Source organism: Nelumbo nucifera, chromosome 2, assembly GCF_055504915.1.
Source record: "Nelumbo nucifera cultivar China Antique chromosome 2, China Antique-T2T, whole genome shotgun sequence".
NCBI lineage: Eukaryota > Viridiplantae > Streptophyta > Magnoliopsida > Proteales > Nelumbonaceae > Nelumbo > Nelumbo nucifera.
In genome coordinates this window covers 30,583,227-30,610,873 of record NC_142650.1, presented here as the reverse complement: position 1 = coordinate 30,610,873, position 27,647 = coordinate 30,583,227, and the positions used below count along the sequence as shown (strand labels likewise).

The following is a 27,647-nucleotide window of genomic DNA, read 5'->3' as shown; positions in this document are numbered from 1 at the left end:
AGGGAGATACTATTGTGATAAGTAATAACAAAAAAAGCATTGAATCTTGGACGACTGCTACAAGCACCACAACCACCTAAAGATACATATATTTTTTCAAGAAACAATTTAACCCATTGAAACTTGAAAGTAAAGAACATAACTAGAGAAGATCTCTGTGGAATAGAACTCTTGATACAAAGGTGTGTGCCTAAGAATAGTCTACAGACTACAGGGAATAACCAGATAAAAGAACACTATATTTTGGCTCTAGTATGGACTATGGAGGGTGTAGAACACACTTTTCACTTGTTAACATGCAAAAAGAGATGCATGGGATGCAATTATATTCTTAAAAAGGTAAATTCATACATCTTTTGATGCCTGTGGGCTGTGGAGGAAGCAATGCTTTGTTAGTTTGATTACACATTATATGTAATCAGAGTGCCTTAAAATCTCTCTTAAATTGACATCATCCTTCTGTTTAGATTTATTGAAAAACTGAAATAGAGGCCCAACCAATAAGCAATTACAAGTTTGTAACTGAACTTGGAAAACCTTAGTTTCATTGAAAATATTTGTTCAAAAGAAATGATTCCTTTCTTTCTCTAGATTCTGCCTTACAATGCAGCTTTCTTTGGTTTACACCCATTGACGTTAAAACATACTATATTGCATGTGAGAACAGACAATAGTAGAGAAGGGTAAGAATGTGAAACTGGTGGCATTCACTGCTTTTTGGCTTCTGTGTGTTTTCCTTTTTTCTTTGGTGACTAGTTTTTGGCTTCTACTTAGTTTTGGAGATTTGTTAAACACAATGTGGGGAAAAAAGCTTTATGAGACGAGTCTTCTAGTCTGGTAAAAGGAATCATCATTACCTCGGACTTTGGCAGATGTAGAGTTAACCAGAAATGCATTCACCTTATTATCTTCATCTTCATGTGGTAATTTCAACCTTCAACCCTAGACAATCTTAAGTGGGTCCCATTTAATGGATGATCTAGATAGGCCATGAACAGTAAAGATGGACTGATAACTACCTGTTTGCACTGGTGGTGGCAGTATGGAAATGGAACTCAAAAAGCCTCAAAAGTGTGAGTTGGACGAGTCCCACATCGGTAATGTAGAGGAACATTGCAAGGATAGTTAGAGTTATAAAATGAAAGTGAAGAGACTGTGAAAAGCATACCTTTCTCGGCCTTTTGGCTAAGATCAAGTGTAGTATCTGTTCTTATCAGTTTAATATCTGATACGTGGGCCATCGGTCCACATGATATTAAATTAATTTTTCTTGGGGGAAGGCCCACCACAGTAGCTTGCTGCTGGGGCCTTCATGCGTCGCCCATGCGTTTCACTACTGCACGGGCCTTGCGCTCCCCTACCAATTCTCAAGCCCAAAAGTTACTAAGCGATGTTCAAACTCATAGTCCAAACAAACTTCTGAGGGTTTGCCAATGGACTGGTTGCATCTCCAAGCCCAATTCAGCGGGAGTTGGCCCAACACCTTAAGAAATTCAAAGCCTACCAGTTCAGGTCCTTGGAGCAACCTGATACTATGGAATGGATAAACTTTTCGTGTCCGTTAGTGATCTGCTTAATCCAATTACCATTTTGTCTCTTCAACTCTCCGTGGCCCACATGACGATTATATCATTAGACCATGTTTGTAAGGTTGTGTCAGTGCAAGAAGCAGATTCTTATCATGTCTTCCTGCACTCTATAATTTAGTTATTTTTTCTGGTAGCCTCTGTATTCTTTGATTAAGGGTATGTTTGGAAAATAATTGGTTGGATATTTATTCAGGGAAAATCTATAATGAGAAGAATTTTGACCAATCAAAATCCATACATGAATTTTGATAAAAATTGGCTATCACGTTTATAATTCCAGTTGACTGGTGAGAAATTTTTCAGATATGATATCTTTTCCATATCATAGTTGAACCCATTCATTCAATAAGTACTTATTTTTAAATGCTCATCAGTATTTGTGAAGTCTTTTCTCAAATCACTTTTATCTGTATTATAGTGTTTGGTGATGATAGGCATTATATTTGATATTTATGAATATTAATTACATTGACACACTGATGAAAAAGCCAAAGCAAAAATGGTAGACGGTGCCAGTTAAGATTGATTGGGTGCTGGATCTGAAAAACCAAAGTAAAATAGGGTGTTAGAATCCAAAATTTCAAGGGAAGATAGATAGGGATTGGAGAAATAATGAAAAACGGAGCAAAAAATGAAAAAAAAAGTTAAATAGTGAGGTGTCATGAACCTGATCTAGGATTCCACCAGGAATGACAATGGGACAGGACACCCCCTCCCCGTCCCTGCCCTGTCCCCGGTGGTGGGGCATCTACTCCCCGTCGAGGATGGGTAATTCCCGAAATATCCCCACTCTAAGGCAACTTCTTAAAAATTATTTATTTTGTTGACAATTTGCACTTATAATATAGGAATTTGGGGGTATTTAGGAATTGAATTATGATACTTTAGGGGTACTTGAAAAATGAAATTATGGGATTATAGGATTTTAAGAATTTAGGGAAAACTTAAAGATATTTTAAATATCAATATTAAACCTAGAGATATTTTATTAATTTTACCTTCGGGTTTGGGGAATTATATACGAAATCCATCCCTGCCCCGTCTCCAGTTCAGGGAACGAATATTTTCCCCATCCCCACCCGCCCTTGTTTAGGGTTGGGGAAAACCTGCTTGTTCGGGGGTGGGGCCCCGATTTTACGAGGAAAGTTGCCATCCCTCAATTCCACAATAATTGCCGCTGCAAGTTAACATTTGGTGGAGAAAATGATAGAATTCTACCGGCCTTTTAACAATAGGGGCAGTCCTTGAAAAATAAACAAAACATTGGGTACAGTCTTAGAAATATGATTAAAAAAGCCACTCAATTCTGAGTTTATTTGCCAACATGAATATACTGAATTTTTATTTATTATATTGTCCCAGCACTAAAATAAGTACTTATTTTAAGTAATGAAATTTGAGTTAATTCAAAAAGCAAATATTTTTTCAATTAGAGGAGCATAATTATGACATTTATTCTATCAAAATATCATTAATAATAAATTATTAGCGAAAATGGGACATGAATGTATGATAGAGAGGTTCTACAAGAAATTAAAAAAAAAAATAGATTTTCTTAATGTGAAGACAAAAAATAAATATTGAGAAATATTCAGAGGACTGAGAAAAGTTGATTGAGTTAAACAATATTAGGACATGGAGGGTGGGGATAGAGATGGTTGACGAAAGCTTCTAAAGAAATTCTTTTGCAGAGAGCATAAACACATAATGGGCACTATCCAATAAATATATTCTACATAAGCAGTTGGGCTCAACTTGGGCCGGTACAAACTCAGCCCAAGCCCAACTCCCATTGTTGTCAAGCCTGAGCTTTTAGGCAGGTGCCCAACCTAGAGCCTAAAGTCCAAACCAAAGTTGTGCACCTGTATTGAAAACTTGGCTGGGCGCAGTTCTCACAAAACGGTGTTCACACCGTAGTCACCGCCACTTGCAACCATGCATGGGAATATCTCTCCATGAATAAAAGTAAAAACATATAAATAGTTAAATACAGAGATATCTTCAATACACGATTGCAAGTGACTGTGAGAATAATGTAAGCACTATTTTGTGAGGATTGAATTCGAGTTCGGTTGGGCCCGTTCCAAGTTGCAGCTCTGAGCTCTTTATCATTAAAATTTAAAAGTGCAACTTGAATTGGGTTAGGATTGTAAATATGAAACCGATGGAAGTTTGGATTGTGTCAGGGTTCAGGTCTTCGGGAAGGAAACCAATCCAACCTGAACCCAATATGTTGCACATATGATCATATGAATAATACATGCAAGTTTTACATATTGGTTTCACTTGTGCCCTTGCTATTCCAGTAGGCCACTGCAGTCACACATTGGGAACATCTCCCGTTGTTATTCAGGAGGCGATGTTATTGATGTGCACCTATAATGACTTGTTGGGTTAGAACAGTGCCAAGAGCATTAGTTGGGAGTAAATCTGAACTCGTTTAAAAAAATTTGTAGTCCAACCAGAACAAAACTTTCTGGCATTGAGAGGGGGAGGGATCGTCAATCACAACCCAGTCAGTCAAAGTTAATTAATACACAGAGAGATGAACGGAATGGGCTGAGTAATTGAGGCCAATTTTGGTTCCCTACCACGGGTTTCATTTTTTCATTTCTTACTCATTTTGGGCAAGAATGGGCAAAAATGAACCATAAGAGAACATTTGGTTATAAAATTTTTGCCACGGGTTTCATTCATTTTATAATGAAAAATGAATCCATGACATAAATTATCTCTAACTCCTATTTATCTCTTAAATTATCTCTAATTTAGTAGAGAGATTCTCTCCTAAAATATCTCTAATTCCTATTTATCATCTCCCCCACTTTTTTATCTATATCTATCTAAAGAAAGTTTCAATTAAAAAAAAAAATTAGAACTATTTCAATGTTATAACAAAATTATATACTAAATTTAAAATATTTATCCAAAACAAAAAAGATTAATAGATTTAATAATACTCATATTATTAATAATTCAATATTTTTACACAATTCATCATGAAATTATGCAGTAACAATATGAATTATAATTTTACAAATTATTCAACTTAAATGTTAATCAAATAATAAAAATTTAACATTAAAAAATAAAATATTATTTAAATATTTCAATAACTAAAAATATTAAATAAAAAACATTAAAAATAGCTAAATAATATAAAAAACATTTACGATTACACTATTTATTGACTAATTTAGTATATTTTTTATATTTATTATATTTTTGTAATTATTGTATTTTTATTATATATCTATTATATTTTCATTATAAATTTATTTTCAATAACTGTACGTTTGCTATAAATTTAGTTGAAATTAGGAGTGTTCAATGATTGGTTCAGTTCAGTTGCAGGTTGTTTTACCAACCAAATTGATCTGATTAAGTCCGCAATTTGTCACTCGAAACCAATTGACCATTAGCGAAAACCCACCAACTCGGGTTGTATCGATTTGGGTCTATTTTCGGTTTAATTTGTTTGTTCAAAAGATTTAAACTTAAAAATTAACTTTAAATTTCATAAATTACAATGATATTATTAAAAAATAAATTACAAAAGTTAAATCTATGATATAAAATATTTTAGACTAACAAATATGGGAATTTTCCTACTTTCCCATTTAAAAAAATTAAATTTAAAATATAAAACATATATTAAGGAGTCCAGATCCAAATAGAGATTTGGATTAAGGAACTCCTAATTTGATTAGGAATAGCTAATCTTTATCTGCAGATAAGTTAAGGCATTATTCTTATCTCTTTAAAGAGTCCAACACAAAAGACAATTCAGTTTAACTGTTTTTGCCTTCAGTTATTTTTCTCCCTGCTCTTGCCGCCCTACCCTGTTCGATCTCCAATTCTTGGATCTGATCAAGATTTGATCTTGATATTGTTTCTTGCTAGAAGAAACAATTTTGAAGTTGTGTTCATTACCCCATTCGATTCTTGCTGAAGAATCACAAGTTCTTGATGAAGAACTACCTGCTGATCTTGCCTCATCTACAATTTTGAATATTAAAGACAATTTAGTGTACTTTTAGAAATTTACCATGGGGTTGATACTCAATATATCATTTTGATCATTTCTATCATTAAATTAAATATTGGGTTGACGAGGACAATGTTTTCAAAACTCGATCAAACCAGATGGTTAGGCTGAAAAAATTGGGAACCGGACATCGTTTCACCTCAAAACCACTTTTTGTCCAAAAACCGTTTATTTGGTTAGCGAACCGCTGACCTGGGCAATCGAACCGTCAACCCGAACAACAATTTTTGGCCTTTTTTCTGTTTTTCTAATTTTTCATTTTGTTGTGAGAGCGGGTCATCTGTTCGATAGACAGACCATTCGACCCTAGAACGGTTCTCTATCCCGTCCAATTTTAAAAACATTGGACGGGGAGTGGTTGCCTTGCCTTATGATTGGCTTGCTATGCAGCATGGCCTAGCCTAAGGCCCGACCCATCGACCAACCCGACCCACGACATGGCATGGGCCCGTGTGGGCTCGAGCCATGGACCGTGCCGAACCGACCTCCCAAATTATCCTAGAGGAGGGAGGCACGGCCTGGGATGCCTCATGGGCTAACATGACACGACTTGCACTTTGTGCGGGCCACATGCAGGTCATATCGTGCTGACCCAGCACGACCCAATTTACACCTTTATTTGAACTCGCCCAATATTAGGGACGGGGCAGGGAAATTCGAGGATTCTCCATCCTTGACGAGGAGTGGGGTGCCTTGCCCCTAAACTCGCTTGACATTGAGAAGTGATTGATTACCTTGCCCTGAATTTGCATGACACTAGGGGGCTGGGGATGGGGTGCCCTGCCCTGAATCCACTCCATTGTCATTCCTATATAATTGTTAATTATGAGTGGAGTCAATAAAAATGTTAGCTTTTATAATTATTTTTATTTATTTTAAAAGTAAACAAAATTTTATTTAAAAATAAAAAAAAATAAAATTGTTAATAAAACTAAATTTATTAAAAAATATTTATTTATATTCAATTAACAATTATTATTTTTTATAAATCAATATTAAATAAAAAATAAAATTATTAAATCTTTTAAAATTTCCCATGCATCGGACGTGTCCCTACAAATACGCTATATTACAATTGATTACAAACATAACAAAAACAACGATAATCGGATGGGCTACGTTTCTCCGTATAGAGACGTAGTCGAGTAGGTAAGTCATGGATCCAGAAAGGTCTACGGAGAAAAGCTAAACCCGAAACCCAACCATTTCAAAAACTTTCAATTTGGACGCATTCAATGGTGAGAATCCACAAAAATATCATCAATGGTTTTGGTTTAGATTCAGAGTTCTTTTGATCTTTTCACCTGGCGGGTCGCCATGGCCGTATTTGGAATTTCCTTTCAAACATGCAACGCCTAATTGAACTTTGTTGTCAGAACAGAGCAGCTCGTATCAATACATATGCCACTTGGTCTTTCTGCCCAGAGCTTCTACAAATGGAAAGAAAGGTTTCCTTCATTGTTCATACCATCTTTTGGTAGAAATACATGCTCAACATTCAAATGCATTAATTTACGGGTTGTCCCTGAAAGCTTTCTCACACTAGATCTTCTACTACAACATTCACACACAGAGAGAGAGAGAAACTAAGCCATGGTTTGGGCAGATGCATGCTCATCCTTCTGTTCTACAAATTACCCATCTAAAGAACAAGGCAAGAATCATTGTTCATTTATTTGTTTATAATCATTTTCAAGTATTGGGTTTCTATTTTGAGTTTGCATGTTTGATTTCTTCTTCTTGGTAAACAATTTTACAGGTTCCTCAATGAGAATAAGAGCCAGGATTAATGCTCATCAAAGCAAAGGTAAGCAAGATCATTTATCCTTTTTTTTTTATAACTTTTCCTTCTGATCAAACCCAAAGCCTAGACTCTGATTCATGAAGCGTTTGCATAACCTCGTAATTCGTCATCTAGTTCTTTTTCCCAGCTTTATCTGTGATAAATGATAAGATAGAGATATTATCTTTTAGGGATATGCTTTCTTCTTATCAAGTAACATTAACAATTGTTATTGTTGCTCTTATTCATTTTCTTGTTCAAACATATTTCAGATATTATTTTCAGTTTTTTTAAGAAAATTGGAGGAAAATGTCACTGATTTGGAACTGAAATTTCTTTTAAAAATTAAAAAAAAAAGAGATTCTGAACTATGAACCCCAAATTTTTGGGCGACTTATTTGTCCATAAATTGGACTTAAAAGCAGCTAGCAAGTATTAGGAACTAGGGTTTCTAACTTGAAGAATTTCAACTATATTGGGCTAGGTTTTGACCCATTGAAAATTTCTCTTTTTATGTATTTTAGAAGATAAAATTAACCAAAAAGACGTTGGGAGTTCAATTGTAATTAACAGGAAAAGACCTTAAGAATTCAATTACCAATATTAACCGAAATGTTTATTAATTATCGTAATTTAATTTAGTGTTAATTCAATGCTCTATTGTAGAAAAATTATTTTGGTCATTCCTAACCAAAATACTCTATAATATTAAATTAGAAGCTATTAATTTAAAGTATAACTTCTCCCCAAAATTTAATTTTGTATTAATATAATATTCTATGCATTTGATTAGATAATTAATTTAATAAAAAGCAAATATAATGATAAGAAAAAAGAATAAAGGATTCGTAGACATATTTATAAAAAGTTAATATTATGAAGTAAGCAATGTTTTTGAATTTTAATGTTACATACATTGAAGCTATTAATTCATAAATAGAAATGGCTAAAAACCGCAAAATAAAGGATTTGATATCTAACCCGTAACCTATTGACAAGGTTTTAATAGTTCAACGGAATAGATTATTAGGTCATTGGCTTTTTTTTTTTTTTTTCAAATAATGCTCAGTACGGTACAAAATCTTATATTTTGTATTGTTAAACTCGTATTTGTATTGTATATATTTGTATTTGCACTTCTTGTAAATTGAGTTCAAAATTGCATTTGGCATTCCTTATTTTAAGGATTCATCTTCTTTTTGTTGTTAAAAATTCAGTATTCACAGGGGCATTTTAACTAGATGAATCCTTAAAATAAGAAATGTCAAATGCAGGCTAAATGACTCAAGGAATAAATCGACTTAAAAACCAACTATGCGACAGATAATTCAGTATTTATTAGGTTATCTTTTTTGATGAATCAGTATTTATTAGGTTATCAACAAGTTGAAAATATTAATACCCATCACCAAGATTTTAGTTATAGTCAATTGAGTAAATTGGATTGGTTTATATTTGGATCTAACACATATAGTTGCATTGATGGGTAAAAAGGTTGGACTTAATTTCTGTTTTTTCTTTCAATTTTTGAAAATAAAATGTAAAATATGAGGCCATTTAAAATCTGTCACAACCATGGTTCTCAAAACCGGACTGAACCAGACCAAAACTGTTGATTTTGATCAGCGAACTGCTGAACCAGGTGGTTAATTATTCGAATGGTTTTGAATTTTTTTTACTTTTTTTGAAATTTTTTTATTTATTTTTATTTTTCTATCAGAATAGGCCGAGTGTTCGATTCAAATAGTTTGACCGTTCGACCCGGCAACCGGACCCCTGACCGGTTCAGTCATCGGGTCAGTTTTAAAAACCATGACCACAATTACAGGGCGAAACAGCCCGCGGGCGGCCCGTGCAAAGTGCTGGCCCGTGGGCCGAGCCTTGGGCCAAGTTGGGCCGTGCATGGGGCCAAAGCTATTTATTTAAAAAAAATTGACAAAAAACTTAAAATTTTAATATTATATGAATTTTGTGTATATAATTGCTTATATATACAATAATTAAATAAATTAGTATAATAAAATTAAAAAAATATTTATTTTATTAATATATTATATAATTATAATTTATATAATTATAATTTATATAATATTATATAAATATATATATGGGTCGTGGCACGGCTTTCTTGGTCATGCCATGCCGTGCCGGCCCGTGGACCTAAAACCCCAGGCCCAGCATGGCCCACATGATCGTACTGAGCCTGACACGACCCGCGGACTGTTGTGCCGGGCCAGTCCAAATTTATACTGAGTCGCGAATGGCACGGCCCAATTTACACCTCTAATCACAATCCCCGAACCATATGCAGGCAGGATTCAATGAGCTCACGGGCGCCCCACATCCATATGCATATCTCAGCGTATATTGACATTTCCTAAAGTTGTCATTGGGAGATGTTACCATGGGATGTATTATAGGGCGCAGATATAAATTGGGATTCAATTTCAAGTCTCCACTACAGTCAGCCAGAGAGAAGTTACCAACTAGCCAGTTGGCACCTTGTGAAATTGAATCTAATCATATGAAGCATTTTGACGCAATTTATGCACTGCAATACGCAAATAAATTTCAGCTGTTTTGCCTCCCTAAATTTCATAATTCAATTGGAAGACCCTTTGGAGCTCAAGTTGTCTATTGGAATATAAAGGGATTTAGCAATCTTCTAAAGTGACAATATGACAAAGTGAAATCGAAGGATTCATTCTTTTTAATTTACAAAACATGCAACACCCAAAGTGGATTGCAAGATAACCAAATATAATCATGATTTACTGTTACACCCAACAATGGCCCCTTCTTTACGCACATTCTAATATTCTTTTTAGGAAGATTTTCTTTTTTGAAGCCTATTTAGGGAGATTTAGAAATATATGAGATTATTTCTTTTATATAAAATCTCCTGTTTTATGGTTTTCAAGAAAATAGAATTTATTAACTTAACAATTTTATCAAAACTTTGTTATTGTATCTAGAAATCTGGCTGTGAAAACTATTTCTTTTGATATTATGTCTCACAGGTGCCATAAAATTCACATCTGTTGTGACATGGTCGCAGCATTTTCTTACAACCACCCAATAAAACAAGGACTGATAGGGTTGTGAATGCAACTAATCTAATACCCATTTATCTCACGATATGTAAAATTTATCATATTATAAATTTTTAATGTCCAATTGTGATAACCAAGGTTTTTAAAACTGGACCGGGCAGGGAACCATTACGAGGATCAGATCTCGGGTTGAATTGTTCAACTGTCCGGTTTGAATGAATGACCCGCTTTGAATTAAAAAAATAAAAAATGGCTAAAAACTGTTGTCTGGGTTGACAGTTCAACCCATGGTTTTTAAAACCGGACTAGATCGGAAAAACCAGGAACCGGTCATTCCATTTTCCCCAAAAATTGGATTTCCCCCAAAACCATTGATTTTGGTCAATGAACCGCTGAACCGGGCAGTTAATCGTTCAAACCGTCGAACGGTTTTGACCATTTTTTAATTTTTTTGGTCAGAACAAGTTGAGTGTTTGGTTCGAATGGTCGGACCGTTCGACTTGGTAACCGGACCCCTGACCGGTAGACCTGTTCATGGGTCGGGTAGGGTCAGGTTGGGCTTTCACTCTGTATTAGTAGATTTTTCTAAGGCCCGAGCCCGAGCCCGACCATCAAGCCTACAACTTGGGTCCGAGCCCGGCCCTCATAAAAAGCCCGAAGCCCGGGCCTGGGCCTGGGCCCGAGCCCGAGCCCGAAATTTAGTCCATGCTGTTAGCCTGTTACTACTGTTGAAGCGGCTGAAGAGAGAGAGAAATTATAAAGAAAAAAATAAAAAATGTATATATTAAATTATAAATATATATTTCAATAAATATTATATTATTTAAATATTTTATATAATATATAAAATACATATTATGTATTTTATAAAATCCCGAGCCTGGCCCGAAACACAGTCGGGCTTACTGTGTTAGGCCCGAGGTCAGGCCCGTGTGCCTAATTACATGACCAAGCCCGACCGGGGTGTGGGTCGAGCCATTGGGCTACCCAGCCCATGAACAGGTCTACTGAGCGGTTCGGTCTCTGGGTTGGTTTTAAAAACCGTGGTTCTACCGCCCGGGTGAGAAAGTTGCTGACCAAATCTACGGTTTTTGGCCAAAAACGGTTTTAGGGTGAAACAGAACCGATTACCTAACTAGTTCCTGGTTTTCCGGTCCGATCCGGTTTTGAAAACCATGGTGGTAATTTAACAAATAAATCTCTTTCAGTATTCGGTGCAATTTCACTTGTACTAGAACAAATGCATGGGTGTACAAATGTGAGGACGTACTGTAATTTGTGATTAATTTTTGCTTTGGGTTTTATCTTCCTTCATCTGCACTACAAACAGTACTCAGAACAAAAGTAAACCAGAGTTTGCACTAAACTCAATGTACTTTGATATTTTGGCTCAGTTTAGAAAGAGTACAAATACGTACAGTACAAATACATATAAAATAATACAAAATATAAGGTTTTGCATTTTACATATTTTGTATTTGTACTCCTTCCAAATGGAGCCTTTTGCACAAATGAAATTGTGCAGCAGACAAACAAGGCCTAAAGTACTAAACTGATCTCTGGTATGACCGTATGACAATATTCTAGAAGAGAGAGAGAGAATGATCGATTCACAATAGTCCAGATAAACTTGTTGTATGACAGTAGATATGATACCCATACTAGCATAACTATGATTGATGATATGACAGGGCTAGGTTTCATAACAATTTTAAAGCCATTCCTGTGGTTTAAACTAATAATTCTATCCATTGAATCAGTTGCCATCATTGTCGATGTCGAACATGTTAAATATTGCAGGTTTCTGGCTTGGTATCTCTGCTCAAAACTTATTCGTTCTGTGTCATTCCTAACAATTAACATTACCATCCTATTGCTCAGATTTTGCGGCTTGTATGAGTATTGATTATGAAAAGTTGACTGCAGATTTCATGTCAATTAATAAAATATCTGATTTGCTTTCCTGCATGCCTATAGATGTTTCATATACCCCTTCAACAATAAGGGATGAATGGCAGAGCTTCTTATCAGTGTTTATCTCATTCTCCAAGTGTTGATGAATGCAGCAGAGATGACAATGTAGAGATGTAAGACACCCAGAAAGTGAAAATCAGAAAATAATGAAACTAGATTTAGATGACAAAACCAACTAATATAGCTTTTCCAATTTTATGAAAAGCAAACTTTACTAGATTACTCCAAATGTTTACTTATTATATGGACAGCTTAGGGAAAAGAGACAATAATAGGTATATTGTATTTTCTTTCTTTATGGCTGTCTAGAAAGTTAGCTTTTCATGGTTGATGGAACCAACCTCTGTATATTGTTTAATGATTAATTCACCTTTGAATTTGGGCAGGTACTGTTAAACCATTTCAAATGCCAGTGAATCAGATACCAATTATTCTGAATGGATGCAGTGTCAATAAAAGATTCAGATATCACTGGAAAAGATTCTCAGTGTTGGCCTGCATTACTAATAACAATGAGAAGGATGAGAGATTGTTGATCAGTAGATCATGCTTTCCTGCTGTATCAGTGAACAAGCATAAACCAAAGCCCGAGGTTCATCTCACAAGCCATTTGAACATATTAAATGCATTCTACCAGTTTTCCCGTCCTCATACAATAATTGGCACAGTGAGTTCTTTCTTTCCACACTTATCAGGATGGACTATTCTATAAAATCAAGCAAACCTAGAATGGAAACAAGAATTACTGATTTATCAACTTGTCAGATTATGGGAATAACATCGGTTTCCCTTCTTCCGATACAATCAATATCTGATTTCTCTGGAAAATTTTTTATGGGACTACTGAAGGTAAGGGTTGAAGGTTAGTGAGTAATATATCTTGCCAGTTGCGACAGTTATCTTGACTGACATTTGTTGTTTCAGGCTTTAGTACCAGCATTATTGATGAACATTTATGTGGTGGGACTTAATCAATTGTATGATGTAGAAATTGACAGGGTATGTTCAGTACATGTTCCAAGATAAGACAATATCTGCAATGTCAATTGTTACAGATAAACTAACTCTGTTAGATTAATATCAAGCTGAATACTCAAGAGTAATTTTCTATCAGGTTTCTTTTATTCTATTTATTAATTGTTCAATGATCACTGTACATAGACAGTTGCAATCATCTAACTGGATATCAAATGACACCTTGTGGGACTCATAAATAGAGGGTGCCAACCATTTTGGAACATGCTTTACACAATAATTCCATTTTTCATTTTTTATTCTCTTCTTATCATTACTACTTTTTTGTTTGTATTCAGGTTAACAAACCAAATCTACCAATTGCTTCAGGAGAATTCTCTATGGGAACTGGAATAGTAATTGTTGCCACCTGTTTCTTGATGGTATATAAGTCTTAATATTGCATGCTTTCACTTATATTAGATCCACAATCCTGAATTAAGACTTAGGAAACTGTGTAGCTTTGGAAAAGGGTTGTTGGGATAAATCCATTGATAGAAAAATCTTGTGGATATAACTCTAATCTTTGACCTTTATGTTTTATTTTGCAGAGCTTTTCTATGGGATATATGTTTCATTCCCCACCCTTGTTTTATGCCCTTCTGATTAGCTGTTTGCTTGGAAGTGCTTATTCCATTGATGTAAGTTCTTCACATCATTTCCTTGTTTAATTATTATCTTATTCTCAACTGCAAGGGATTAAGAAAAAATGTAAGAAAAAAAAGGAGGAATTGTTCTTTTCAAGTGTCATATAAGTGAAGTAGACAAGTTTCAGGAAACTCTTTCAGAAGGAAAACTTATATCAACAAGAGGATTCTGGTCTTGTCCTTCAGTTGGACATTTCTTATTGTGGTAACTGGGATTTGCAATTTCAATTACCCATGAAATTAGATATCAAAAAGAGAAAACTAGAAAACATGTTACTTATATTTTCATATTTAAATTTCTGAATATATACAAATTCAACCTTCAAATTCTTGAACCTTATTTGAGATGAGTTTCTGACACTTGGGTTTTATAGGAAAGGAGGATGAATCCTTAAGTTCATTGGTTTACTGTCCCTTCTTATTTCTTTTCTTCTTTTTTGAATTGTTAGCTTCCTTTCCTCAGATGGAAAAGAAATGCATTTCTTGCTGCAGCATGTATTCTATCTGTGAGAGCTGTGGTTGTCCAACTTGCTTTCTTTGTGCATATCCAGGTATCATTTTTTTTTTTTTTTGCATACCAGTCTAGAAAATGATCACACCATTTGGTGTTTCAATTTTTTATAGTTCAATTTTATGCTATTGTATTTTTATGAAATTTGAATTTATAGAATATCTCTCTCCCTCCCTCTCTCTCTCTCTCTTGGATACAGAAATATGTACTTGGGAGGTCAGTAGTATTTTCAAAGTCAGTGGTATTTGCAACAGTTTTCATGTGTTTCTTCTCCACTGTAATCGCATTATTTAAGGTATTACCTCCCCAACTATAGTAAATGCACTAGAGATTTATTGATTTTGTGAGGCACAACATTGTGCAGAGACTTCTATATTTATGACTAAATTCTCCATTGAAATTTATAGCTTACCTTACATAACACTGAGCAGGATATACCTGACGTCGACGGGGATAGAGATTTTGGCATTCAGTCCTTCAGTGTTCACCTAGGTCAAGAAAGAGTTAGTAAAAACCAAAGAAACCCAACTTGACCCTCCATTGTTTTAAATTGAAAGCTTGTATAAAATTGAACTTTCCTTGCAAATCTGGTATTCCATGGACAGGTATTTTGGCTTTGCATCTACATGCTTTTGATGGCATATGGCACTGCAATGGTGATAGGAGCTTCTTCATCATTCACATCTAGCAAGGTTATCACTGTAAGTCAAACGCAGTTATAGTGATCATCATTCAACTATATTTCTGTTATATTTAAATTTCTATTTGGTTCATGCAGGTACTAGGCCACTTCATACTTGCTTCCATTCTTTGGTTCCGTGCTCAATCCATTGATCTTATGAACAAGGCTTCTATAACTTCATTTTACATGTTCATTTGGAAGGTAGGTGGTTCGACATGTTTTAGATCACTTAATATTATAGTCAAAACTTAAGCAAATCATGCACTAATGCATTCCCAAATACACATTTGCTGCTGCAAGAGCCATCAACAATGGTTCTGCACCACAGTACAGAGGTATTGGATGCATCATAGCCTACATGACCAAACTCGAACAAGACTTATCCTAGCTATTTGGAATATGATACAAAAATTCTAAATTTGTTCTCTGTCATTCAAACTATGTCTAGGGGCATCTGAATTTGTAGCTTACCCAAAAAAACAAGGAGAAAAAGAAGAAAAACTGACTCATCACCCTTCCCAAGAACAAATAAGAATATGAGCTCAAAGTATAGCATGAATTGCTATTAAGGAATGTGGTCCAAGTTATCTCATGTTTACATCAAAGGTCTAAGAAAGCTGTTGGTTTAAAGTTTCCACACTTCATAATTTTTGAAACCTTGTTTTCTTTTGCAGTTGTTCTATGCAGAGTACCTCCTTATCCCCTTTGTACGTTGAGGAAGATTTTGGAGATTCAACAAGTCAATGATAAAAGGAAGGAAGGGGTCTAAGTGCCACACAATTCTAGTTGTACACAGAGCAAATTTATTTGTTTGATAGCCCAGAAATCCCTTTTAATGTTATGGTATAATTGATAACCTTAGGAGAAAACTCAAGCCAAAAGTTGATTGAGAATGAACAAAAATTACAAATTCTATCACCTTTATTTATTTTTGGCAATTGATGGGTCATCAATAGGGTATACATTTTAGTGTATGGGTTAGCCAATGCATGGAATATTGGGCCTCCGAATTAGACCTGGTTTTGTTGCAGTTAGGTGGCTAGGCCTATGATGACAATACTAGACCAAGGCATAATGTAATGTAATAGAGTAAAGTCGAGCCATGACAAAGTCTGGTTCCAAATATCAAGACTCTAATTCTAATTAGGGTGAATTCACTAAAAATTATTCTGCATTTTAAATGAAGATTTGATTTCAACTAATCACATTATATTTTTTTTATTGCTTCACATTCTATAGAGTGTACTTATCATCAAAACATTAATAATGTTAAAGACGGCCCACTTGTTGTTTTATCATGATTTATATTTTTTGTTTTACAGTGGAGTTGATACACTCATACACCATATGTAGGTTTTGCCTCAATTTTTGTGATTAGTGTTGTCAGCCTCGGACCAAACAGCAGACAAAATGGATCTTTGGTTCATGCATGGTTCTTTGCAGTGTTGATTTGATCATGCTTAACCCAATAACACATGTCTTTTTATGAGTCGTGCGAAATGGTTTAGAAGATTTAAGAAGACAATATGTCTTTTTAATCAAGATTTAAAATTTTGACACAATATGTCTGATACGGGAAATTGTAACAAATGGAGTGTTTTCTTAACTTTTCTACCATTTCATTATCGTATTGGTAATGTATTGGTAAGTATCGATAGCATATCGACCAATATTCTACAGCATCAGTAGAATTCCCTAAAGAGCAGAAATAAAAGAATGCAGAGAGACAGAGAGAGAGAGAGAGAGAGTATATTGTAGACCTATGGATGATCTATCACTATCCATAGATCAATTGAAGTTTCTTCTTAAATATTTTAAAATATTTTGATAATTTTTTGAAGTAAAAAATACATAATAATTATTATTTAAATAAGAAATAAATATTAATTATATATTCACTTAGAAGTTGTGATAATGTAAGCTTTATGGTTGGATAGTATAATTGGGATTTTCCTATCCCTTAGAACTTAAGGATCATAATTTATAAATAAACATAGGGTTTTTTCATGAAATTTGAAATCTAGATAAAATTACATAGAAAAGAAATTAATATATTTTATATAATATGATAATATTTATGATTTCTATTTAGTTAAAAACAGAAATTGAATACCAAAAGAATTATTTTTGAATATTTATTTATTTTTTAAAATAAAAAATATTACTAAATAACCATTTGAATACCAAAAGAATTATCACTTTAATTCTTGTAAATTCTTTAATTGTAGCCTCTTAGAAGCAAGAAATATGAATTTTGAATGTGAACTGAGAAGTGTAAACATGATAGTTAGATACTAGGGTAAATTTGAGTGTGTGTTCGTATATGTTGACTATGATGTATTCTTTTTATAAAACTCATTAGAACATGTGATTTATTGAACACTATTAATGTATATTTATGAGTCATTGAAGTATCTATAGTGTTTCTATGTGTATTTTTATTTTTCTTCAATATGCATGTGTATCCAAGGCATATCACAGTACTCTTTAATATGTTGTATGATTCAAATAAGAAGATATTAGTAGTTCACCTTGATTTATTTTCAATGAAGACAAACCTTTTGATTATAATAAATTAAAAAGGATAAAATTAATAACTTAAATATTTCAATTTCAAAAGTTTTAAGTATTTTATCTGAAGAAACCAAACAATCACATGAATGATTTAGAAGTGCAACTCAAGATAGGTTTCAGTTGAGCCGTTGAGGGTTGAGATCAATCCTAACTAGGGGTTTCATAAAAAACTGAAAAATTGAACCGAATCAACCAAACCAAATAGAAAATTGTAGCTAACTGAATCGATCGGTTCGGTATTTCTAAAAAGCCTAAGGGCCGATTCGATTTTTAGTTAACCTAGAAAAAAACCAGTGTTTAACCAAACCAACTAATATAAGTATTTATATGTATTATACATATATTTAATATACCTCACATATTATCTATATATTATATAAATATAAATGTATTATATATATAAATATATGCATAAATTATGATTATAATTATTTATTTATATTTATCTATTTAAAATATATAATATATTATAAATATATTACATATATTGTATATATTTATAGTATTTATAATATATTATATGTCATTTAGTATTTATAACATAATATTTTATATACATATTTGTTTATAATATATTTTATAAATATAAAAAACCAAAAAACTGAAGAACCAAATTTATCAAAAACTGGAACCAGTCAATCGGTTAATCGGTGGTATCTGTTTGGTTTTGGTTTGGGATATGGATAAATTGGTAGGAACAGTTCGGTTTCAAAAATAGAAACCCTATGGTTTGGTTAACCGAACCACGAGAACCCCTAATCCTAACACAACTTGAATTGTTGAACCCCCAACTTGACTTCAGGTTGAAGTGGAATTGGGTGAGACTGACTTCTTTATTATGGCAGTGTTCTGTTCATGGTTCTAAAAGGGTGGTAAGGTTCCAAATTTCCAAAGCTATATCAATCTTTTTCTCTAAAAAGACATTTTTTTTGGGAACCACACAATGCAAAAGAGGTTGTTTTGTTCAAGGTTCACTTTTTTGAAACATGATGTGTGAGCATTGATTGTATGACTCATGCATATAGTTACTTTTGATCACATTGTCATACAACTACCATATTATGCTTACCTTAGTGAACCATGTTTCTTGATTGAGAAAGTTGTAGACAATTATGTTCAAAAAAAGGTTATTTTGTTGGTTTTGGAACCGTGGATTTCTGATCCTAGAGCTAGCAATGCCATACTAATAGTATCTAGAATGCTGAATTGTGTTCATGAACCGAATGAAAATCTAACATGATCACAAACATACACCCTACTATGTTTCACTAAAATGTTTTTATATCTTAGACTTAAATTTGGTGCATCAAGATTAATTGAATTTTAGCATTACTATAGGTATAAAACAAAATTGCACTGTTTTCGGGTAATTATACTTTTTTATATCGAAAAGAAATTACCTATAAAATTATATTTGTGTGAATGATGAGGTATTGGCTTCTGTATTTTTTCTTTACCAAAATACCCCTCCTCTTGAATTTAGTTCATCTCCATTGAAATGACAAAAAATATAATTAAAAGAATACCATTAAGTACATTCAACTACCTCTCATTAAATCTCACATTTAAGTCATTAAATAAATCGCATTCTCTCTCATTAAATCCAACATTTTATACTTTTGTTTATCATCATTAAATTTTACTAATAAATACATACACAATAATTATTAATAGAATGAAATTTTATATTTATAAAATAAACATAGACACGAAATCATATTTTTCATTTAGGTGGTGGGTAAGTAGTTCAACCATTTGGGTCAAATGGATAATTTCATGATGTCATAAATAAATAATACAAATTTAGAAATATAAAAATACTTTTGCTTATCATCATTAAATTCCACTAATAAATTCATACACTAATTATTAATAAAATGAAATTTTATATTTTTAAAATAAACCTAGAAATGAAATCATATTTTCCATCTAGGTTGTGGGTAAGTACTTCAACCATTTGGGTCAAATGGATAATTTTATGATGTCGTAAATAAATAATAAACATTTAGAAATATAAGAAATACAAAAAAAGTATAGAAAAAAAAATTTGAAAAAAATGGATACATTTCTATTATTATATATTTTTCATATTAAAAACAACTATGATAAAATAGACATAATTTTATTAAAGATGGACATCAAATATACAACTTAAAACTGATGGGAAATTAAACCATCTTCCTATCTAGGGGTGGGTTAGTGTTTCAACATTCCAGGTCAAATAGGTTAACTCGTGATGTATAATTAAAAATAATTTTTTTAAAATAAAATAGTACAAAAAATATGAAACAATTTTGGGTGATATTATATACTAATAATTTAAACAAAAATAAGTATGATAAATAATAATTATTTTATCAATGATATAAATGAAATGCAAAATTTAAAACTAGTTTGAAAATGAAACCATTTCCATATATAGATGGTAGGTAGGTCAATAATTTAACATTCCGAGTCAAATGAGTAAATCTATGATGTTATAACTAAGTAATGAATATTAAATACATACATACATACATACATGCATACATAAACTCAAAGAAAAATATAAACTTTGTCTAAAGCATATTGATACAAATCTTTTGTTATATATTCACCATATTAAACAGAAATAAATGTGAAAATAAGAATTACTTTTATCGATGATGAAAATTGAATACATGATTTAAAATCAACCAAAAAAGAAAAATCATTTTTTCATTGAAGTGATGGGTTAGTGGTTAAGCTATTCATGTCAAATGGATGTTATTATTAAATAATAAAATACATAAAATTCTAGAAAATGTAGAAATTTGTTCATAATTTTGAGTACATTTTATAATATTATATATTCATCATATAAAAAAGTGTGACTAATGAGAATTACTTTCATTAATAATAGAAAATGGGATAAAAATTAGGATAAAAAAATAAAAAGCATTAATGTCTAACAGATGACCCGATTAACCATGTCAAATGGTTCAATAATTTAATTAGCTAAGTCATCATAGGCAAGTGGTTTGGTAGGGATGCAAATAGATCATATCAGATTTGAATTAGGGTATACTAATTCACATATGATCTGATCCAAAAAATCGACTAGATCTCATAAATATTGATTTGAACCCGAATCCGATCAAGATGTCAGTTATTCGAATTTGATACGTTTCAATTTAATTTTTAAAAAAAGTAATAAATTATTATAACGAAAAGAAAATATAATAATAGAAACAAAGAAAAACAAAAAATATAAGTATTTTTTCAACTATTTCCTTCATATAAAAAGTTTACAAAGTGCAATATAAATAACATATATATTATATATAAACAATATATATATATATATACACTATGTATATTAATAATTGATTTGACCATAATATTAAAAACCAATGTTCAAACAATATATTGGAATTGAATTTCCTCTCGATAAATAAGTAATTTTTATTCTCTCATAAATTAAATAATAAAAAATAAAAATATAGAATTTTTATAAATTTTATAAAAAATTTGAGCATACATTAATATTATATATTCTTCATATTAAACAAAAATATGTTTGAAAAATGAGAATTATTGTTAGTAAAGATAAAAATAGCTAAAATACAAAGAAAAAAATGAATTAATGTCTTAATCATAGTCCATTTTCCTCATTAAATAGGTTAGGTTCAACTAGTAAGGTCCTTTGTTTACTGATTATTATCATCATCATCATTTGGTACTGCCATGTGCAAAAATAAATGTGGAAATAAGAATTACTTTTATTGATGATGAAAATGTAATACATGATTTAAAATCAACCAAAAAAAGAAAAAAATGATTTTTCCCATCGAAATGGTGGGTTAGTGGTTCAACCATCCATGTCAAATGGATCAACACATGATGTTATTATTAAATAATAAAATACATAAAATTCTAGAAAATGTAAAAATTTGTAGATAATTTTGGGTACATTCTATAAATTATATATTCATCATACAAAAAAGTGTGATTAATGAGAATTTTTTTATTAATGATGAAAATAGGATAAAAAATAAAATGACCCCACTAACCAAATCAAATGGTTCAATGATTTAATTAGCTAGATCATTATAGGCAAGTGGTTTGGTAGGGATGCAAATAGATCAGATTGGATTTGAATCAGGGTATATTTGAATTCGATTCGATTCGAAGATCTAATTGGATCTCATAAATATTGATTCAAATTTGAATCCGATCAATATGTTGGATATCCGAATCTGGCACGACCTGATTTAATTTAAAAGTAATAATAAATTATTAAAAGGAAAAGAAAATATAATAATTGAAACAAAGAAAAAAAACATAAGTATTTTTTCAACTATTTTCATCATATAAGAAGTTTACAAAAATGCAATATAAATAACATTTATAATAAATAAAATATTATATATATATATATTTGACCATAATATTAAAAACCAATATTCAAACAATATATTGGAATTGCATTTCCTCTTGGTAAATAATTAATTTTTATTATCTCATAAATTAAATACTAAAAAATAAAAATATAGATTTTTTTTTATAAATTTTATAGAAAAAATTTGAACATGTATTAATATTATATATTCTTCATATTAAATAAAGACATGTTTGAAAAATAAGAATTATTGGTAGTAAAGATGGAAATGGCTAAAATACAAAGAAAAAAATGAATTAATGTCTTAATTATAATCTATTTTCCTAATTAAATAGGTTAATGGTTTAACTAGTAAGGTCATTTGGTTGCTGACTATTATCATTATCATCATTTGATATTGCCACGTGCAATGCGCGTACATTTTTACTAGTATGCATACATATCTATTATTGAGTTTCTGGAATTTTCTTTCACTAAAACCCCCACCCTCTTGAATTTAGTCCATCTTCATTGAGAGGGTTAAAAATGTAATTAAAAAAATACTATTAAGTACATTCAATTACCTCTCACTAAGTCTTACATTTAAGACATTAAATAAATTTCATTCTCTCTCTCATTGAATTTAACATTTATACTTTTGTTTTTCATCATTAAATTCTACTAATAAACCTAGAAATGAAACCATATTTCCCATCTAGGTGGTGGGTAAGTATTATAACCATTTGGATCAAATAGATAATTCAATGATGTTATAGATAAATAATACAAATTTAGACATATAAAAATATAAAAAAAATTATATAAATAAGGAAATTTTGAAAAAAAAATTGGGCACATTTTTATTATTATATACTTGCCATATTAAAAAAAAAATAAGTATGAAAAAATAGACATAATTTTATTAATGGTGGACTTAGAATATACAACTTAAAACCGATGAAAAATGAAATCATTTTCCTATCAAAAGGGTGGGTTAGTGGTTCAATGTTTTAGGACAAATGGGTTAATCCATGATGTATAACTAAAAAAATCAAAATTTTAAAATAGAATAATATAAAAAAAATATGAAACAATTTTGGACACATCTATAATATTATATGTTAATCATATAAACAAAAATAAGTGTGATAAATAATAAATATTTTATTAATAATATAAATAAAATACAAATTTTAAAATCAGTATAAAAATGAAACCATTTTCATAGCTAGATGGTAGGTCAACGGTCTAACCTTTCAGGTCAAATGGATCAATCTATGATGTCATAACTAAGTAATAATTATTAAAAGTATATATAGAGACTCGAAGAAAAGTATATGCTTTGTATAAAGAATTTTGATACATTTATATTGTTACATATTCATCATTTTAAATAAAAATAAATATGAAAATAAGAATTAGTTTTATTAATGATGAAAATGGAACACATGACTTAAAAATCAACCAAAAAAACAAAATGGTTTTTCCATCCAGGTGATGGGTTAGTGGCTCCACACATGATGTTATAATTAAATAATAAAATACATAAGAAGTTTTAGAAAACATAGAAATTTGTAGATAAATTTAAGCACATTTTATAATATTATATATTCATCATAGAAAAAAGTGTGATAAATGAGAATTATTTTAATTAATGATGAAAATGGGATAAAAATTAAGAAAAAAAGAGCATTAATGTACACATGACCCCATTAACCATGTCAAATGGCTTAATGATTTAATTAGCTAAGTCACTGTAGGCAAGTGGTTTGTTGGTAAATGGATCTATAATCTTGAATTTGATGGTGGATTGGTCAATCTAATCAATTTATTTGACAACAATATTAAAAACCAATATCCAAACAATATATTGGAATTGCATTTCCGTCTGATAAATAAGTAACTTTTATTAAGTCTTATATTTAGAGTATTAACTCTCACTCTCCCATGCTTTTTAAAATTAACCAAAAAATGGAACCATTCTTCCATCTTGGTGGAAAGCAAGCAAGTCAATCATTCGGGTCAAATGGATTAATCCATGATGTCACAATAAAATAAATAAGTTTTAAAGTAGAAATAAATAAAATAAAAAATATTGGGTACATCTCTAATGTTTTATATTAATCATATAAAATAAAAATAAGTGTGATAAATAATAATTAGTCTTACTACTACTAGAATGAAATATAGATTTAAAACCAATCCAAAAAAATTATTTTCGTGGTAGCGGGTCATCAATTCAACCTTTTAGAGTCAAATTTGTGAACCCTTGATATCATAATTAGATAAAAACTGAAAAAAGATAAAAAACACAAAAAAAAGCATTATGTAATAATACAGAAATTTTGTAAAAGAAATTATTTAGGTACTTATCTAATATTGCATATGAATCATATTAAAGAAAAATAAGAGTGATAAATAATAATTGGTTTATTAATGCTGGAAATGAAATATAAAATTTAAAAATAACCCAGAAATGAAATCATTTTCCTTGTGGCAAGTTAATGGTTCAACCTTTTGGATTATATCATTAATCCTTGATCTTATACTTAAATGAGAAAAATTAAAAATAGATAAATATAAAAATTATGAAAAATGTATAAAACTCTATAGAAAAACATTTGGACATGTCTGAAAAATTTTATACTAATTATATTAAAAATAAAACACGATAAACAAGAATTGTTTTCAACTATTTATTGATATACAAAATTTAAATCTAACCTAGAAGTGAAATTGTTTTCCTATTTGGTGTGATAGATCAATAATTCAACCTTTCAAGTCAAATGTGTCAACCCATGAAGTCAGAATTAAATAATAAATTAAAAGATAAAAACACAGTATATATTTATGTATGTATGTATTGTATGTATATTATATTGAAAACATTCAGGCACTCTAATATTTTATATTAATTAACCACATTAAAAAAATAAGTGCCACAAAGAATAATTGTTTTTATTGATGATAGAAATAAAATACAAATTTAAACAACCCAAAAATGGAATTGTTTTTCTATTTATTGGTAAGTCAACAATTCAACCATTTGAGTCAAATGTGTCAACCCTTAGTGTCATAATTAAATAATAATAAAAATTGAAAAAAAGATAAAAACACACAAAAGTATAAAATACAAAAATTTTATAAAAAACATTTGAGCACATTTATACTATTGTATATTCATCATATTAAACAAAAATCAATATGACAAAATAAGAATAATTTTTATAAACATAGAAATATAAAAAATATAGAAAAAATTTACTATCACCATCGTCATAAAGAATTGTCACATGCATACTTACTTGTTTATATAACAAATATCAAGACATGCCAAGTTTGGATTAGGTTGCCCAATGCATCAACCCTAATCCAACCCAAAGTAGGGGTTCATGTTTTAATCCAAACTTCAACCAACGTGACTTTTTTTTTTCAAGTTGGTTTCAAAATAATTAGACTTAAGTTGCACCCCATGCAAGATTTGAGTCTGGGAGTAGCTAGTTTGTGAAAAAATGCCAAAGGTTAGGTCCTTATCCATTTTGTTTAGGGTTGTAAGCAGATCAAATTCGAATCAGATCCTACTACATCTACATCCAATTCAAAATTTGATATGTTGGACTTGGATTGAATTTAGATTTAATCACATATGTCTTATTGTGGTTAAAATGATAAAAATTAAAAAATGAATTAATTTAAATTTATGCATGTGTAATAAATGAATTTAAATATAAAACATTAAATTTATAACAACAACAATAATGATGATAATTTTTAGTTGAACTTGAATTTTAATCAAATTGAACAGGTCCAATTACAAGTAACATCATAACCATAAAAACATTCAATTGAATAAATGATGAAAATCTGTAAAAATTACTTTCCCGAGGTCAACAAAATTTATCAATTTATTTTATGATGACAATGGAACAAGGTTGTCCACATGAGGATCCAATGCCTTTATTCCACTGGCAGATTTGCAAGGCTTGGTTTGATTTACATGAATTTTTTTAACACATTTTCTTATTTTCTTCTTTTTCCTTTAATATTTTCTTGTAATCATTTTAGTATAAATTAGTAAATTACTAATTTCCGGGTAAGCCTTAAATCTTTTTGATGTAGAGATCAGCCCATTTCATCATTTCGTTAGCCTTCCTGGTACAAAAGATCCCATTCTCAAAGAATCTGGTTTACAGGGAAAAAAGATTCCGATCCAATGTAGATTAGATAAGATCCGCGTCCCCGGGTAAGTCTTGATTGTCCTAACTCCATCGTTTTCCCGTTTCCTTTTCAGTATAAAACGCTGAAATTTCTGTCCCGTAGGGTTTCTCTTGTTTAGGGCTTTCTTTCTTCTCCATCCTAACCCTCGTCGCCGAGCTCTCTGAACCAGAAGCGGGGATGGTGAGTCTCTCTCTCTCTGTTATTACTATTGGGTTTATTTCAGTTTCTGATTGAATATCCGGGTTTGATATGCAGCCGTCCCACAAAACGTTCAGAATCAAGAAGAAGCTCGCGAAGAAGATGAGGCAGAACAGGCCCATCCCTCACTGGATCCGCATGAGGACCGACAACACTATTAGGTCCCCATCTCTTGATCTTTTCTTCTCTCTGCTCCTGTTTAATCTAATCGTGGGGACTCTTAAATCTTCAGCATTTCTCATGGTGCTTACTGATTTCTCTGTTTTCAGGTACAATGCGAAGCGCAGGCACTGGCGCCGCACAAAGCTAGGGTTTTGAGGTGGATGTGGGCTTCTATCCCCTTTTTAAGTCCCCTCTTTTTGTGCCGAATTAGGGTTATTAGTTGTTGCAAGTCACTCTTTCTGTATTTTGCACATTAATCAATTGGGAACTCCAGTGAGCTCACAGAACTGGAATTTTGATGACATTGATGTTTGAATCATGAGTTAGATTTTAATTTGTTTTCTCTTAATGGGATGAATATCTTTTCTTTGATCTGATATTGACCTTTAGTTTGTTTTTTATTTCTGCTATTCACAGGGACTCAACTTCCTGGGGAAGAGTCTGAGCTTAGAAGCTTTGATTTCTATATGTTGTTAATTCCATTGACATGCTTGACTATGAGAATATTGCTGCATATTTTAATATTTTTACTCTACCATTATGTTCTCCATAACAAAACCAGAAAACCCTGGAACAATATGATTTAAAGGGTTAAAGTAGCAGCCCATATGCTACCCTTTGGCAGTTTAATTTTGGAAAGCCTTCAAAATGTTGTTTTCTTATTTCCCCCTTGTGAGATTATCAATTTCCCATAATTGCATCTTCATTTCACCCATTATTCTTTGTGCCATTGCCACTGAGGGTCATGCACTCTTCTGGACATGATCTTAATTAATCCTGTCAATGTATCAAATGTTTTTCTGTTAATCACCAGAGCCTTTTCTTGGTTATTCAATATTGCCTCACCAATTGAAA

General features: G+C 31.3%; 2 protein-coding genes and 1 non-coding gene across 4 annotated transcripts; all 3 read left to right on the top strand.

The window, feature by feature from the left end:
* Positions 1-1,164: 1,164 nt before the first annotated feature.
* LOC148802066 (U2 spliceosomal RNA) lies at positions 1,165-1,360 on the top strand. Its single transcript, XR_016083204.1, has one exon. It is a non-coding gene; the product is annotated as a U2 spliceosomal RNA (small nuclear RNA).
* Positions 1,361-7,069: 5,709 nt separating this feature from the next.
* On the top strand, positions 7,070-16,219 carry LOC104603366 (homogentisate geranylgeranyltransferase, chloroplastic-like). 2 transcript variants are annotated; one of them, XM_088896958.1, is made up of 14 exons: positions 7,200-7,291; positions 7,397-7,444; positions 12,451-12,560; positions 12,834-13,114; positions 13,213-13,296; positions 13,372-13,446; positions 13,761-13,844; positions 14,013-14,102; positions 14,558-14,659; positions 14,819-14,914; positions 15,051-15,122; positions 15,225-15,320; positions 15,398-15,502; positions 15,976-16,219. In XM_088896958.1, the coding sequence occupies exons 4-14, from the start codon at positions 12,854-12,856 to the stop codon at positions 16,015-16,017; spliced, it is 1,107 nt and encodes a 368-aa protein (XP_088753084.1). In that variant the 5' UTR covers positions 7,200-7,291; positions 7,397-7,444; positions 12,451-12,560; positions 12,834-12,853; the 3' UTR covers positions 16,018-16,219. The 2 variants fall into 2 exon arrangements, with proteins under 2 accessions (XP_019054296.2, XP_088753084.1); XM_019198751.2 differs by lacking the exon at positions 12,451-12,560 and having other exon boundaries at positions 7,070-7,291.
* Positions 16,220-26,534: 10,315 nt separating this feature from the next.
* On the top strand, positions 26,535-27,164 carry LOC104603367 (large ribosomal subunit protein eL39). The gene is made up of 3 exons (XM_010267382.2): positions 26,535-26,612; positions 26,688-26,791; positions 26,900-27,164. Exons 1-3 carry the CDS (start codon positions 26,610-26,612, stop codon positions 26,946-26,948), a joined length of 156 nt encoding a protein of 51 aa, XP_010265684.1. The 5' UTR covers positions 26,535-26,609; the 3' UTR covers positions 26,949-27,164.
* Positions 27,165-27,647: the final 483 nt, after the last annotated feature.

Bases quoted from the DNA above. Each gene is read 5' to 3' on its own strand.
- LOC104603366 (XM_019198751.2), top strand. From the start codon at position 7,231: ATGGTTTGGGCAGATGCATGCTCATCCTTCTGTTCTACAAATTACCCA. The intron at 13,447-13,760 runs GTATGTTCAGTA...GTTTGTATTCAG, and splicing joins ATGATGTAGAAATTGACAGG to GTTAACAAACCAAATCTACC. The intron at 13,845-14,012 runs GTATATAAGTCT...TTTATTTTGCAG, and splicing joins TTGCCACCTGTTTCTTGATG to AGCTTTTCTATGGGATATAT.
- LOC104603367 (XM_010267382.2), top strand. The intron at 26,792-26,899 runs GTCCCCATCTCT...CTCTGTTTTCAG, and splicing joins AGGACCGACAACACTATTAG to GTACAATGCGAAGCGCAGGC.